The sequence below is a fragment of the Phyllostomus hastatus genome, unplaced genomic scaffold (assembly GCF_019186645.2).
Source record: "Phyllostomus hastatus isolate PE091 unplaced genomic scaffold, TTU_PhHast_1.1 phas_scaffold_1224, whole genome shotgun sequence".
In the NCBI taxonomy this organism is placed as follows: domain Eukaryota; kingdom Metazoa; phylum Chordata; class Mammalia; order Chiroptera; family Phyllostomidae; genus Phyllostomus; species Phyllostomus hastatus.
Genome location: NW_025334008.1, coordinates 2324568 through 2341116, shown reverse-complemented (window position 1 = coordinate 2341116; position 16549 = coordinate 2324568). Strand labels below are relative to the sequence as shown.

At 57.4% G+C, this 16549-nt stretch overlaps 1 protein-coding gene across 1 annotated transcript; it reads right to left on the bottom strand.

The window, feature by feature from the left end:
- Window positions 1-2548: 2548 nt before the first annotated feature.
- On the bottom strand, window positions 2549-16272 carry IGLON5 (IgLON family member 5). Its single transcript, XM_045856348.1, has 8 exons — window positions 16194-16272; window positions 9080-9158; window positions 8048-8280; window positions 6581-6700; window positions 5092-5226; window positions 4792-4912; window positions 4097-4251; window positions 2549-2781 (listed from the first exon to the last, which is right to left on the bottom strand). The coding sequence occupies exons 1-8, from the start codon at window positions 16270-16272 to the stop codon at window positions 2693-2695; spliced, it is 1011 nt and encodes a 336-aa protein (XP_045712304.1). The 3' UTR covers window positions 2549-2692.
- Window positions 16273-16549: the final 277 nt, after the last annotated feature.

The window sequence follows — 16549 nt, the reverse complement described above, 5'->3', positions numbered from 1 at the left end:
TTTTTTTTTTTTTTTTAAACGGATTCTCATGAGAAATGTAGGGGGTGCACCATGAAGATTTGTTAATTGGCTGCAAATTAACAAAATAAATGGTGGAAAGAAACACAGAAGTGGGTGGTTTCAGGCTGATGCAGCAACTTAGTGACCCCATCAAGGATCTGGCCTTATTGCATCCTTCCGCTCTGCCATCCTCAATGGGCTGGCATGTCTCATGTAGCAAGATGGCTGCTGTATCTCCAGACATCACATCTTCACACAACTGTATCTGAAGGTGGAAAGAGGAGAACAGGGTTCTCTTCTCACACACCTCACCTTGAGCAACCTCATGAGTGGGAAAAAAACTTCCCGGAAGCCTACCAGAAAATTTCCCTTGCCTCATTGACCCCAAACTGGCTATATCACTTACTGCAAGGGAACCTGGGAAACCAAACATCTCAGGCTATATCATGGGAGGTGGGCCTGACAGCAAAGAAAGAAACAAATAACTAAAGCAAAGACAAACAGCATCTGTCTCAGGGAAGGAAAGGATGAGAGGTCTTTTGGTTAAAGATTGGGATGCAGGAGGCCTTTGGGAGACATAGCTCTTAGATCATTTTGAAGAGTTGGGAGGTGGGAGTCCTGGTTACCTGAACCCTCTATATATCTTTCCTATCAGTTAGAGTTTTCATTTCCTTTTTGATCACCAGAGACATAAAACCTAATACAAACTGGCTTAAACATCAGGGGACTTTGCTTGTGTAAGTGAAGGCGGGCATCAGGTAAGTTTTGATCCAGTAGCTTCAATGTCAGTTTCTCTAGACCTTCCACTCTTGCCTCCCAGTGTTTCTTTCCATCATTCCCAGTCTCCAACATGATAGGGAAAAGCAACCACAAAGGTCTAGACCTTGCTTCACTGAGTCACATTATTCAGTGGGAGGCCATTTCTTCTTGTGAATCCATGGTATTCACTCTCATTAGTTCTGGACCAGTCAGTGGGAAATGGTGTACGTCCAGTGGCTTGAGCCAATTAGGGGCAGCCTGATAAATGCCAGATCTACCAAAGAGAAAGGAGGCAGTGGGAATGACCCTGGGGAGACTCCACTAATAACCATAACCCTTGCCCTCTGTGCACCCAAGTCCTTAATGATATTGGCACCTGGAGGCGGAGACTTTGGAAAAAGGCGTTTATTGGTGTGGTGGTCTCAACACTCCCCATGAATTGGAACACACGGCCCCCAGGGTCTCCCAACCCCCTCCCTTGTCTCCCTCCCCTCCCCATCCCCCAGGACCCTGGGAATGGAAGACAATGTGGGATGGGGCCCACGCCCCTGTCTGAGGTACAGTCACTGCCCTTTGCCCTTGCTCTGCCCTCTTCCCCCTGCAAGCACTGGGTGGTGTGGTTTGGGGTGAGTGTTTTCAGAGGGTCTCCCGGGATTCGGAGCTGGTGACTTGGCATCTTGGTCTGGGCTCAGGATGTTTGTGTGAGGCCTCTCCCCCGCACTTTGTGTGATGTGGTGTGCCAGGGTGGGGTATTCCTACAATCAGAGAGGCTACCACCTCTCAGCGCCCTGTCCTGACAACAGTTGCCCACCCTTTGGGGGAATGACAGCTGGTCAGCTGCAGCCAGGGGGCTATTGCTGGTCAGTCGCTGGTGTGTGTGTGTGCATGTGTGTGTGTGCACGTGCGCTCGTGCTCGTGGTCAGGTCAGCCTTCGGGAGGTACAGTTGGTGGAGAGGCCGGGAGCAGTAGACCAGCAAACCCACAGGCATGGGCTGGCTGCAGGGACGCTGAGGGCAGCTGGCTGGCGCTGCAGGTGGCCAAAGGGAGTGGGGCTTGGGTAGGGCAAAGCACTGAGACAGACAGGTGACCATAGACACCAGCCTGGCAGTTGGATGGAAGCACCGATTGGCCCAGGAGGGGGCCAGAAAGTCCAGGGGAGGGAAGGGAAGGGGCCAGGAAAAGTGGGAAGGTCTCAGGCCGCTGAGCCAGTGATGGGGCCTCTGGCTACAGACAGGCAGTTGGTGGTAGACAGCAGGGAGACCCAGAGTCCAGGTGGCGATCCCCCCACAGACTCACAAAGGCTGAATGACAGCTTGACAGGTGAGTGCAACACCCCTCCCCACTCCCAACCTGCCTAGGAAACACCTTTTCAGCAGGGAGGGCAGGAGGCAGTGTGCTGCGTGCATATATTGGTAAAATAGGGGCCTGGGAAAACCTCCCCTCATAGTTTCTACCACGAAGCCCCCATACCTACCTCCAGCCCCAGGAAAGAGGCAGCAGGGTTGGGGCAGTGGATGTGGGGGTGTTGGGGAGGGAAGACCTCAAGCCCTCTTCCCTGTCCACCCACTCCCCCTCCCCAACACACATACACACACATGCAGGCTCACACACACATACACCCACTACACACATGCGATCCAGTTGACAGCCTGAGCTAAGAGAGGGGTGGGGGTGGCGGGGGTGGGTCACAATTGGAAACGTGAACAGTGGCGAGAATGGCTGTAGAAAGATGCATAATTTTGCGTTATCCCTCACAGTGATGGGTTCTCTAAAGATCTTTCTTCCTCTTCTTCCTCTTCTTCCTCCGCTCTTCTTCCTTGGTGGCCGAGAGCTCTTCCGCCCCTTGGAGACCCATGCTGATTGCTCCCCCCTTTTCTCTTGCTCTCGGACTCAGGCCCCCCCACAGGGGGAGGCGAGCTGCACTGGGGTCTTCCTACATCCTCCACCACAGCCAGCCCAGGGCAGAGAGGAGGGTCAGGGGCCCCGGGGGCCTCGGGGCTGAGTTCTCCAGGGATCCTGGGCCTGGAAAAAGAGAGAGGGTCACGGGATGAAGCCTGGGAGGAGGAGACCTGTGTGTGTCTCTCCCAGGTGCCTGTCTCTGTCTGCACTGGTCCCTGAGGGTCTCCTATGGGGCTACTTTCTCAAGGGCTGTCCTGAGCCTTCCCCTCTGTGTGGCTGCTCTTCTGGTTTTTGAGTCTCAGCATTTTGTGAAGCATTTGACTCTCTCTCTTATTTCCCTGATTTTCTCAGATCTCTGCTGCTTTTTCATCAGCCTGGGGCTCTCATTGTCTTTCTGTCTTACAGTTTCCCTCCATCCAGCACTGCCACCAAGCATCTTCCAGTCAGCATGTCCAAAACTGCCTTCTCCACGTTTGTCTCCCAGACTGGCTGCTGGCCTGTCCCACCCCCACTATTTCTCCAGTCAGTACTTCAGTGCCACATCCTCATCCACCCAGCTGTTCCAGCCAACTTTGGAATCACCTGGTCTCCACTTCCCTCTTCCCCTCCACCTCCAAAACATCTCCCTGGTAGACACTTTGTGCTGCCCCCAGCCTCCTCTCTGGTCTTCTCGCCTCCATTTTGTGACACCCCCACCCCAGCTCATCCCTCCAATAGCAGTCAGAGAGATTCTCTTGAGAAGCATCAACTACATGTCACTCCCCCACTTAATAGCCTCCAGTGGCCTCGCCCTGCAGTAGAATAAAATCCAAAATCTTTATCATGGCCCAGGAGACTCTGGTTCTCCCTTCCTCTACAACCTCAAGTCTTGTGGCCACTCTGCTCAGGTCATGCGGGCCTCCGGTCGAACCTCTGCATTCGCTGTTCCCTCTGCCTGCAGAGCTCTTCCCGCAAACCTGGGCAGGGCTAGCTGCTTCTTGCCACTCAGGTCTCAGTTCCAATGGTACGGACCCCACCCCCTCTTTCTCTGATGAGCTTATCTATCTCCAATCCTATTATTTTTTGCTTGCTTATGTAGATACCTATCTGCTTTTCATTTTATTTCTGTGTCTACTTGTTTATTGCTTTTCTGCTAATACTAGGCCGTAAGTTTTGCAAATCCCTAGACCTGTCTCTCGTGCACTGCTGCGTCCCCAGCGCCCAATGCCCAGCCCTTAGTGGGCACTGAGTAAATCAACACCCATCGAAAGGATCGTTTTTTCGTTCAGTCTTGTTGTTTGAGTCCCAGCATCCCCTCTCTCCTAAGTTCTGGGTGAGTCTGAGGGCAGTCCTGGCCTCTCCACCCACCAGGCCCCGCCCACTCTCATCGCCCCGCCCACGCCGCCCAGGCCCCGCTCGCCCCGCCCCGCCCTTCCCGCCGACAGGCGCTCGCACGCACGCAGGAGCCGCATGGAGGCGCTGGATGCTCCGAGCCGGTTGGCAGCGCGACACGTGTAGTTGCCGTAATGCCGGGCGCTCACGTTGGCAAAGAGTAGCATCGAGCGGGTGCGCTCCGTCTGCACCTTCAGGCCCTCGGCCGTGCCGCTGCTCAGCCTGCCGGGGATCCGGGTCAGGGACCGGGCCGCGACCCCTTCGGGCTCCAAGCCCAGGCCATTGACTTGCAGGCTCCCCAGTTCCTCAGAGACCCCCCTCCCAATACACACACACCCAGACTCAGGGTCTAGCTCCCCACGGATCCCGGGCCACCCCCGCTGACACCCCTCTCCAGGCACCCTGACCCTCAGGGACACTGGACTTTCCAGGGTATGCCCCCAGTCTCTAGGGGCTCCCAGGCCCTGCTGAACCCCCGTGCCAATGGTCTCCTAAAGCTTCCCTGACAGATGCTCAGCATCGACCCCTGACCCTTGAATAGCCCAGGGAGATGGAGCTCCACACTCATCATGGTGGGCCCAAGCTTCCAGTAAGTACCCACAATCTCGCTCTGGGGCCCTCGCAGACCCCATCATCTATAAGTTGGACCCCTTCCCCCCCACACCACCCCATTCTCGGGACCTAGGACTGTGCCACCTTCCGGTGCGCGCACCCCTCCCCCACCCTCCCACAGCCCGCACAACCCGCAGGTGCTGTCCTCACAGTCTGTCATCCTTGTACCACTGGAAGTCCGCCGGGGGCACTGCCATGGCTTCACAGCGCAGGAGGGCGGCCCGGCCCAGGGCCGTGCGGGCGCTGGTCACGTCCGTGATGGTCGGCGGGTCTGGTGACAGCGAGAGTCAGCGAATTCTCCCAGCCAGGTAGGCCTAAGGGGTCCTGCCCCAGCCCCCTTCCTCCCTCCTTCCCAGGAGTCCAGACCTCCTGCCCTCTCTTCCTGCACCCCTTTTTTGCCCAGGGACCCAGGGCCCGCCCCCCTTCTGTGCCCACTGCCAGAGGGCTCACAGTTGACTGTGACCAGCACGCGGCGACTGTCCGGTGCTGAGTTGACCCCGTTGTGAGTCACGCATTCATATTCTCCAGCCTGGCCCCGCTGGATGTCGGAAATCTCCAGGATCTCGCCCTCAGAGGTGAAGCCGTCTGTGGAGGTTGGGAAGGGGAGGGGGCGGGGCCGGACACAAACACTTAACACGGGACAACACGGGCACAACACGGACACACATCAGCGGGGCGGACACCGCAGGGCCTGGAGTGCCCCGGCCGGGGGAGATAGGAGGGGCTTTGGGGGAGGGGGGCTGGAATCTCCTTCTGGGGGTGGGGCAGGGAGTAAGGATCTGGGCTTAGTAACTAGAACCCAGGGGGGAGGGTCCTAGAATTTGGGGGTACAGGGGATCAAGGGATCTGGGAGTCCATGACTCAGATCATGGGGCTCAGAGGACCCCATGGAGAGGACCCCTGGATCTTAAGGCTCAGAAAGATCCAGGAAATACAAACCCAATGGGGGAAGGCTCTGAGTTCTGGGATCTAGCTCTTGGGGTTCAGACAATCTGGATCTGGTAGTTGGGATCAATAATCTGGATAGGTAGGGTCTATGACAGATTTGGGCTCAGAAGACCCTTTGGGACTTCTTAGGGCATCTGGGAAGCCAGGGTCTCAGACCAGGATTGTGGGGTTCAGATGACCCACTGGGGGAGAATCAGGGATCTGAGACCTCGTGACTGGGTCCTGGAGTTTCAGGAATTCAGTGATTGGCACCACTGGCCTCCGAAGATGCAGTGAATGAGGATCTAGGGATCTGGGAAGTGGTGGTAAAGATCCAGGTAAGGGGACAGTGGGAGGTGTTGAGATCTAGGAAGTCACATTTCCCACTATGTTTGGGGGTAGTACCCCAGACACAGCAGTGATTCTCAGCTGGACCATCTGAATCACCAAAGGACTTGTTCAAAGGAGGTGATGGTGGTGGTGTGGTGGGGAGGGCGATTTCCAGTCATCCGGTCTGGGGCGGCCTCAGAAATGTGATGTCTGGCAAATTCCCAGGGGATGATCATGCTGCTATTTTGGAGACTGCACTTTTGAGAACTGCTGGGCTGGAGCCTCCAGCAGAGCTGTAAGTGATGTATGTGACCAGGAGGTGGGAATGTGGGCGGGGCCACTGGCTGTACCCTGGCTCAGGTCACGGATCTGAGTCCAGGAGAATCCTGTGGCTGGTGGGGAAGACACTGGATACTGGGGGCAAGGACAGGGTGGGGGGGCACGGCTGGGGTCTAATGGATGATCTAGAGGCCTGGGATGCCAAGTGGTGAAGGCTGTAAGGATCTGAAGTCAGCCAGGGAAATAATGGGATTGGGGTGGGAGGGGGAAATGGAGCTATTACTGGAGTAGAAGGATCAGGAACGGGGGAAGGGGAACGCTGGGAATCTAGGGAGGCATATGGGGAAACGAGGGTCCCATACCATGGAGAAGAAGGGGCTTGGGCCAGGGGTGAGGTTCTCACCTCGGAGCTGCCTCCAGGTGACCGTGGGCTCCGGCCGCCCCACAGCCAGGCAAAGCAGGTTCACGTTGCCCCCCTCATTCACTGTTACAGGCGAGGAGATGTTCACAATGCGGGCGGGGACTGTGGAGGAGGGGAGAGAGGTCAGAGAGAGGCTGGACATGGGCTCCCAGGACCCAGGGGTCTGGGACCCCAGCCCCTCCCCCCTCAGACCCAGGGGTCCAGGCCCCAGCCCCTCCTCCCTCAGACCTGGGTGTCCAGTTGACATTCCCTGTCTTTCTGTAAGTTTTCTCTGTGTTTCTCCCTTGCCTCTAGGTCTGGCTTCCTGTCTAACTTTGGTCTTCCTCACTCTTTCTCAGTCTCTCTCTCTGCCTTCATCCTAACTTGGTTTTCCTGTCTTCTGTTCTGAATTTCTCTCTCCCCATCTCTATTTTTATTTACTTGTCATTATTATTTCAAAATTAACTTATTTAACAAGTATGCACATGGTGCTTGCTGTGTGGTAAACCCTGTTCTCAGTGTTGTACAAAAATTAACTAATTAAACTCTGACTGCTGCCCTCTGGGGTAGAGGTGGCTATGTTCATCCACTCTGACATGTGGGTGTTTTTTACCCCACGTGACCATGCCTATAATCTGGCTGCCAGAGTCTGATCAGCAGGTTCTTTTTCTTTTCCAGCAGAGCATACAATAAAGGGGTCCCTCCCAATGGAGGATGTCTTAGATCTGATGCACATGGGGAATCTCAGCCCACCTCCCCTGCTCAGGGCTCCTCAGCAGGTGGTGGTGCCATGGAGGCTGGAACCCAGGCCATCTGGCTCCTGAGTTGGGCTTGTCCTGGCCCCGCTGGGCTGTCCCTGTGTCTGCGTTCCCTCCTTCCCTCCAGCCCATTTTTGAGGCAGCCTCATCCCTCTCTCTTCCTCCTGCCCCCTCTGTGGGTCTCTCCAGCCCCCTCTCTCCCGACAGGAATTCTGATGCATCCTGCTGTGCAGGACTTCCTCTGTACACCTGACTCATTTTCTCCCTGGGCCCCTGCACGTGCTGTTCCTTCTCTGGCATCAGCTCTGCACCCGGCTGAAGGTCTCAGCTCAGACACTGTGTCTGGGAGCCTGCCTCTCCTTGGAAAGTCACCTCCAAAGAGGTAGGGACAGCTCTATCAGCGTCTTCTCTATCCCCAGTGCCTGGAGCAATGCCAGCACATAGTAGGTGCTCAATAAATGGGGCTGAGCCAATGAATGTGGTCTTCCTGTGAGCGCACCTTCCCCTTCCTTCATAGCTCTCCTGACTTTGAAGCTGCGACGCTGAAGAGTCACTGCCTGTGTGACTGTCCCTTCCTTTTCTTAGCTGAGATCAGCAAGGGCGGGGCAGTGTCTGCCTCCCATGTGGGTGTACCTGGAGACCGTGCCCCTCCCCCACTTGCCCTCGCTCACCACCTCTGCCCCCATCCCTGCCCCTCTGGCCTCGGGCTCACCATGCACGATGAGGTAGACCTGAGTGGTGTACGGCTGGTGGGGGGTCTGGAAGGAGCAGGTGTAGAGGCCCTCGTCGCCCAGCCCCACCTGGGTGATGAGGATGGAGAACTCCTCGGGTGTGTTGATGAGCAGCCGCACCCTCGGGTCGCTGGTCCAGCGGTCATTGCCCGCATACAGGATGTTGGAGCGGTTCAGCCAGGCCACTCGGGTCACGTGCTCATCGATGAAGCAGCTGCAGGAAGGATGAGGGGAGGAGGGTTCTTCCTTCTCTCCTTCATCCCAGTCTGGCTTTCCAGGCTCTCCCATTGCAAGGGCTTAGGGAAGGGGTGGGGGATGTGCCACTACACTTCCAGATCCCACTGCAGCCCTGAGGGGTGACTGTGCCCACTTTACAGGTGGGCAAACTGAGCCCTAGAGAGGGAAAGTTGTGAGCTCAAGTGCACATGGGATGATAGCTGGTGGAGACTGTTGTGTGCCAGGGATCTGAAAAGAGGAAGACAGGCAGTCTGGGACAGAGATGCATAAAGATGAGGTACACAGACCCAGAGAGGGGGACAGGGACCCAGAGAGAGGGAGACAGAGACCAGAGAGAAGGGACAGAGACCAGAGAGAGGGGACAAAGACCAGAGAGAGGGGACAGAGACCAGAGAGAGAGGACAGAGACCAGAGAGAGGGGAGAGGGGACAGAGACCAGAGAGAGGGGACAGAGACCAGAGAGAGGGGACAGAGATCCAGAGTGGGCAGAGGTCTGGGGAAACGATAACCCTGGCTTGCATTCACAAGCAGCCACAGTGTGCTGTGCTCTCTCAGCTCAGGGTATGTGTACAGACCCTTCAACCCCCACAAAAGCAACACGGTTGTTACTGATCCTTTGCCCATTTGACAAACAGGGACTCTGAGGCCCAGAGTCCATGCCCCTAGTGGCCTCTCCTGACAGGGAGGTGCTGGGCTTCGCCCCAGGCCAGGGTTGTTCCCTAGAGACGGTAGGGGACAGGACTGCAGTCCCAGGGAGATCTTCCGAGGCCCCATACCTGAGGGTGGCATTGTCGCCTTCGCACACTGTGTAGTTGTCGGCGGGGGAGCTGAACTCCAGGCTCTGGGACAGCAGCCCTGCGGATAGGACGGCCGGCTCAGCACAGTGCACACCGACACACGTCCTTGCAGACAGATGGTCTCCACACCCACCCACATGTATGTTCATTTGTGTTCCCAGAAACACACATGGCAGCAGACACACACAACATGGATGTGTCCTCTCACAAGCCCACACTCACTGAGACAGACCGGGACACACATACCTACACACCTCCAGAGACACTGAGCCCATACCCCAATGACAGCACACAGACACACATGCGTGAAAGATGCCCGCACACCAACATGCATGTTCACACACACCTGCAAGTACTGTGTACAGACACATACCCATACACAGAGATACATGTATATGCATACATGTATACACAGATGCACGGTGAAGACAGGTTCAAGAGTGCATAGATACATATCCAAAGGCACACACACAACAAACATATGTGGAGACACACATACACAGATAGACATAGGCACACACATTCAGACACAGATAAACAAAGAAACCTGTACATATGTAGCCAACACATGCAGACACACACATGTGCACACACTAATTCAGGAATACACGGAAAGACACACACACAGAGCTGGCTGTATGTATTCAACACTCATGCATGTGCACCCCCAGACACACATCTACCACAAACATACCCTCAGGTACAGTGCACAGCCACACACAGACCTTGGCAGACATACGTGTCTACACAGACGCACGCGTGGGCCTGTGCTCACCCGGGCACTCTCTTGCGGGCACAGATCCATGCCTGCCCGCACACTCCAGCGCAGCTCCAAGGCCCCATTGCCCGGCAGGGCCCCCACCCCCACCCATTCATCTCTCTGTGGACTGTGGCCAGCGGGCTGGACCGGAGCCAGGGAGTGGGGGCTGAGCAAGTCGAGGCGGCCGGATGGAGATGCTCTAGGCTGGGGAGAGGAGGAGGCTGAATGACCTTGGACGCCTAGGGAGGGAGGGCCCTGCCCTGCCCTGGTTGAGGAGCTAATTAATCTGATGAATTAATTGCCCGTGCTGCCCCAATGACTCCCGAGGGCCCGCTCCATCAGCAGCCCCTCAGGACCAGCCTGGGGCAGAGCCAGTGCAGTGGGTAGCCCCTCACCCTGGCCTTACCCGGTCACTTCTGGATGCAGGGAGGGGGCTGGTCCTTCCCAGCTGTGCAGAGTGGACAGGGCCATTCACAGCCATGGTAACAGCAGGGGACAGCCAGGAGACAGACACACATGCACAGCCACCAGGGTCCAGAAAGGACACACAGAGCCAGCTCCAGGCCAGGAAAGAGTTCCACACTCAGTCACATGCATGGCAATGGGCCCTGCTCATAGGAACAGGCCCACACACACTCAGGGTGACAACACAGCCCACAACACCCACCCAGCAGAAGGTCACTTAGAAAAGACAAGTCTCTCTGAGGAGCACTGCTGTTGTCATGGTCAGGCAGAAGGGACAGCCCCAGGCCAAGCAGCGTCACACACTGAGTCACCCCACCACGTACAGCACAATACAGTTGTACACTGACACCAACAGCCTCCTACATGCAGGTGCAAAGTCTGCACACCGTCACAGCCCTACCCAGGGGGCCATCTACACACACACACACACACACACACACACACACACACAACCTTTCCAGCCCAAGGGCCAGGCTTGTCCCCACCCCAACTATGGGATTTCGTGCCTGAAGCTACAGCCTGTGCAATGACACAGCGACACCATCACAGCCTCTGAAATACAAAGGGGCTGCTGTGAGCCAAGAATGGGGCGCACAGTCACGCTGTCACCTACAATCATATCACACACAGGCATCCCACAGGAGCTGTCACACTCCTGGTGACACGGATCCTGGGCCAGGGCTCCTCCACTTCGGCACCTCTGGCGTGTGGGGCTGGAGCCTTCTTCAGGGAGGGGCCGTCCGGTGCTGTGCAGAATGTGCGGCAGCACCTCTGGCCTTGACCTTCCAGAGGCCAGCAGCTCCTCCCACTGCACCGGGGTGACAACCAAAAATGCCTCCAGTCATTGCTAAATGCCCCTTAGGGGGCCAAACAAACTCCCCTCCCACCCGTGACAGCTGCGGCCTCAGCTGAAAGGAGGGGACCCAGCCTGGGGTGAGGAGGGAGCTGTCCGAGGTGCTGGACAAGCATCCAGGAACCCAGCGCTCCTGGGCTCAGGCCCTGCCCCCAGGCAGGAGCGGCCATGGGAACTAGGCCCACAGACCAGGGCGGTGGGGTGAGGAGTGGACCCCACACCCATATCCAAGGCCCTAACCAAACGTCCCAGCAGGCAGAGATACAGAGAAACCCCTTGCCAGAGGGATCTTTCCAACACACAGAAGTGCCCTGACCCTATGCCCGGTGTCCGGGGTTCTGATATCACTCCCCTGCCTCATCTCCCTTGGCGCATGTGGGCCCAGCACTGTCCATCCCTCTGACTCATAGTTTCTCATCAAACACTTCTTCTTCAGGGCCCTCATAGAGCGGGGCCTTTCCTGGGAGAGGTTGTGTCTATCAGCCCAGGGCACCTTAGATCAAGGTCAACTGCCTCCCGAACCTGCTCCTCCAAAGCAGAGCCTGGGGCAGACCATTATCTGCGTTCCCAGCATGCCCAGCTCTGGGCCTGGCTGAGGGCATTCCCAAATTTCTCCAGGGCAGAGCCTGGGTTTGACTCAGGTCTGCATCCCTAGCATTTTCCAGCCCAGGGTTTGGCCCTGGAAGGCCTTGGGAAATATTTGTTGAATGAATGAATATAAATGGATGCCTTTCACATGCTTCTCAAGCCTTTGAACTCCTACTCATTCTTCAAGACCCAAACTCAAATGCCCCCTCCTCCAGGAGGACTCTCCCTGACTGTTTGAGTGCACAGTTCCACTCTCTCTAATGGGTACATGTTGACTCAGCTGTGACAGTGTCCCTACCTGCCCCAGAATTCCCCAAGGGCCCAAATCTTGGCTGTGTTCCCGGGAGCTGGGTTTAGCTCTGAGCAGGGAAGTGTTCATAGAGGGAACAGACGATGTCTATAGACTGGATGAGAAAGCCCTGCGGAGCCTGAGCTGGGAAATGAAATGTCTGCCCCATCATTTCCTGGCTGGGTGACTCCCCCACCCCTGCACAATCTGGATCTCAGCTCCCCGATGTGTAAAAGAGAGAAAAATAAGAATTCTTCCCTCTGAGGGTTTTTGTGGGGGATTCCACAGGAACACGCTAGCAAAATGTTTAGCTCAGTGCTTAGCATGCAGAAAGGGCCCAATAAATGCTAGCTGTTCAGAATAGCACCTTCTTTTTATAGGAAGAATCTCTTGCTATCCCTGGTTCGAGGTCAGTCTCCCCAGGGGTGGGGGTGGGGTGGGGCTCGGGAAGGGCAGGGTGTGTCTGGGTTGTAAGTTGCTCTGTGCCCAGCTCCCACCCCTGAGGTTGGTGATCCTTCAGATGCCCTGTCAGCGTCTGCTCTGATGCTAGCATAAGCAGGTGCCAAAAGGAATGGACTGAGTGGGCTGCCCAGGTTCAAATCTCCACTCTGCCTCTGCATTGCACAGACTTATTTCACCTCCCTGAGACTCAGTTTCCCCACCTCTAAATGGGAATGATCATCATCGTGCCTCCTTCTTCAGGTTGCGGAAGGAGGATGAAAGGAGGTCATTCAAGTAACAGTATAGGGCCTGGCGGTTAAGTACCTGCCCACAGTCTCATGGTGGGGTGATTATGGGGCAGATGCCAGCCTGTCCGGGGTCAGTGGTGACTGGACGGGTCCCATGGGTCCCTGCCAGTTCCAACTAGCAGCCCTCACACCTGTCTGATAAATCTAGGGATGAGGGTTGAAGAGGGGTGAGTTCCCCTCTCTTGAGAGAGAGGGGGATTTCTAACAAGCTGGGTGACCTTGAGTGAGAAGTAGAAATCTCCCGGCACCCCTGGAAGGAACTTAGGCAAAATTGGGACCCTCCAATGGGGGGGTGCTCGGGTTCCACCATCCTGAAACCCACAGAAGGGGACCAGGAAGCCCAGGAATGTGTGTGAGTAAGAGGCAGTAGTGTGGCTGGCCTGAGCGGGTGGGGAGACACATTAGGAGGGGAAGAGCAGTGCATGGGGTGGGTCCTGGCCTGGCTGCCATGGGAGAGCCCCTGACCCCTCTTTCTAGAAATTACTGACTTTGGAAGGCCAGGGGTCTTTGCATCACTGATGCCCAGAGTCTGAATCATCTGTGCCAAGGGCACTGGAAATTTCCACTGGTTCCAACCCCAGGGCCTTTGCCTCTGCTGTTCCCTCAGGGTCTTCTGAAGGCGGACCTCTCCACTTCCTTCTGCCTGAACTGCATGCACTCTCCACTGCTCCCTCGACTACCTGAGAGCCCACACAGCCAGCTTGTCCCTAATTTTCTTCCCATTACCCATCACTCTCTGAAATTACCTATTTACTTGCTGGCTTGTTTTTAGATTTTGTTTCAGTTTTTTGCTCTCTCTCTCTGTCCCACTGGGATCTCAGCTCTGCGAGGGCAATGACGTCATCTGTCTGTGATATGCAGCAGACCCACTGTGCCCAGAATAGACACTGTGCTCAGTAATATGTGCAGAGGGAATAGATGAGCAGGGACCACAGTCCAGACAAGACGGATGGACCCTGGGTCCGATGCCTAGGTCCGCCCTGCTCTCTCCATCCAGCAAGGCCTCACCACCAGCCAGTGCACTCAGGAACTGTCCCATAGGCCAAAAAAAAAAAAAAAAAAAAAATCAAAGATAGAACGATATCTATGGATGCCAGAGAGGTAGAAAAAAAGCCAAGTGCAAAGAAATGGATTTATTTTGTTTCTATCTTGGGAAAAGCATCAACACACAAACCAACCCCTTCCCAATCTGGCACTCTGGGGGCCTCACTATGTCTAAGTGAGAGGGGCTGTACTCGGAGAGCAGGTTGGGGAGGGGGATCAGGTTCGCTGTGCTATACAGGACTGGTAACCCTCAGGAATTCCTCCTGCAATTCTGAAAACAGAAGAGGGAAGATCCAATTTTGTGTACCTCCTCCCATCAGGTTTTTCTCAGCAGGGAGGCAGGCAGGTGCAACTGACTGCCTTTCTCACTTCTGCTTCTGTCCCAGCTCACCAGGCCCCTCTCCCCGGCTGCAGCGTTCAGAAGTGGGGAACTGAGGCCCAGAGATGGGGAAACACCCAGCCTAGGTCATGGGCCACCTCCCGGCTCTACTAAGCTGCCAGCCCAGGCTGTGCACACAGCAGGATGTCTTGGGTCCTGAAAAGTGGAAAGTGGGAAGTTACCTTGGGCATAAAGAGAGAGAGAGAGTGTAGGGGGAGGTGAAGGGAGAAGGCTAGGGCCAAGGAAAGGACAGGGAGAACAATGAGAGGTGTTGATGAATTCCCACAAGTAAATGAGGACCAAGGCCGGCATGAGAGAGCCAGGAAGGGACAGAGACACACACGTGGTGTGACAACAGGAAGCGTCTCCAGAGGCAGGGAGGGACAGATGTGAAATTGTGCTGAGACCAGCAGGGGTGGAGAGACAGAGACCCTGAGACAGACACCGGGAATGTCACCCAGAGCCTGGGAGCCTCCGGAAGTGGCTGAGACGCCTAGAGAGACACACAGACAAGTGACAGAGACAGCGAGACACAGGCGGGTGGTCAGAAAGTCAGACAGTGAGTCAGACAGCTCAGGGGAAGGAGCGCTCAGACCATGGGCACCAGGAAGAGACAAAGTCCAGGACCCCCTGGGGCCCCAGCCTGCGTCCTGCGGGCACTGGCTGACCCCTGACCTGCGTGCGGGGAGCCGCAGTGGTGGGGTGACTGTGGGCGGCTGCAGGTGCGCTCCTAGTTGGACTCAGTGTCGGTGTCTACGAGGCTGTGCCGGACCCGGTGTGTGTGGGCGGGAGGCGCAGAACAACAGCAGCCTCACTCAGACTGGCGGGGGCTCTCGCTTGTCCCCGACTGTGTCCCTGACTCTGTGACCCTTGTTTGGAGGCAGGGCCCGGGGGAATCCTCCAGAAGCACTTAATTAACACTCTTCCCTGTCTCCCGCGTCCTTGCTTGCCCCTCCCCCCCCGAGGGGGTCATCTCGTGGACCGTCGGTGCTGCAGCCCCCCCGCTGGGAAAACACAAGGTCTAGCTACACATCCTCCATCCAGAGATTGCCCGGTGCACCCCCTGAGGCCCCCACTTTCCATTCTCCCCTTCCTTCTCTGTAGACGACCCCGCAGCCCCCTCCCCCACTGGGAGGCTGTTCACCCTTTGACCCTGTGTTAGTCCTTTCCTTCCATCTCAATCTGCCCGGTGCTCAAGCTCCAGTCCAGCCCCAGGGAGCCCAGGCATTCAGCCAGAGCTCCCCACATCTGAATCCGTAGCTCAGCACCCCAACTTTCTGGATCCCCATTCCCCCACATAACTGCAACTCCCCAAATACCAACACTTTGTCTCAACCTGTGTGACCCAGATGGGGAATTCCAGCCTCTTTCTAGCTGAGACACCAGACCCCCGCCCCCGCCCCCCTTTTCCTGGCCCTGGGACTGAGGTCTCTGGACACCCCTGCCCCCTCCCTATACTGACCCGGGGAAGACGCCATCCCTCCGCTTTTGCCCACACAAACACCCACCCTGGCCCTCAGGCCAGGACCCCCTCAGGGACCATCTCCACGCAGAGAGGCGACCCTCGAGGGGGCATCCCTTTCCCCCTACACCCCAACTCAGCTCAGAGCTCCTGCCCGGAGCCCCTTCCTTCAGCGTCGCGTCCCCCCTCCTTGTCCGAAGCCGCACACTCCCGCCCTCAGGCCGGGGCCCGGTGTCCGCGACCCTCTCCCTGGTTGACCGGGAGGAGCAGACCTCCGCCTCCAGGCCCAGGCTCCAGCCCAGGGCGCGGACCAGCCCCGGGGCACGCACCCACTCGTCCAAGGACCCCGAGCCCGGCCGGGGATGCAGCCCCCGCTCCGGGGCCCAGACCTCGCGTCTGGGGGCCTCCCCTTCCCCGTCCACGGATGCAGCCCCCCTCCCGTCCCCTGTCCCCGCCAGGGACCCCGGCGTCCCGGCCGAGCCCCCGCCCCCGGCGCTGCGGTACCTCGGCTGATGACGGCCAGGCCGGCCAGGGCGGCGGCGGCGAGGAGCCGGAGCCGGGCCCCGGGCGCAGGGGGGGGCATCGCGGCGGCGGCAGCGGCGCGAAGGGGGAGGGGGAAGGGGGGGCCGTCCCGGGGCACGCAGGTCCTGGGGGGAGAGGGGGAGGGGGAGGGGGACCCCGCCAGCGGCTGCACCGGCCCGGGGGGGCGGCGGGGGCGGGGGGAAGGGGCTGGGGGGGCGCGACGAGGCGGCCGGAGCTGCTGCAGACCCAGGGAGGGGGGCGGCGCTGACGGGCAGGAAGGCCGGCCAATCAGGGCAGGCGGGGGGCTGGGGAGGCGGGGCCGAGGGGGGTTGCTTGTA

What these genes read in the sequence shown, in the direction of transcription:
- IGLON5 (XM_045856348.1), bottom strand. Translation starts at nt 16,272, where the DNA reads ATGCCCCCCCCTGCGCCCGGGGCCCGGCTCCGGCTCCTCGCCGCCGCC. An exon ending in CCTGGCCGTCATCAGCCGAG is followed by an intron (nt 9,159 to 16,193) that starts GTACCGCAGCGC and finishes TCCTATCCGCAG; the next exon opens with GGCTGCTGTCCCAGAGCCTG. An exon ending in CACCTGGAGGCAGCTCCGAG is followed by an intron (nt 5,227 to 6,580) that starts GTGAGAACCTCA and finishes CAACCTCCACAG; the next exon opens with ACGGCTTCACCTCTGAGGGC.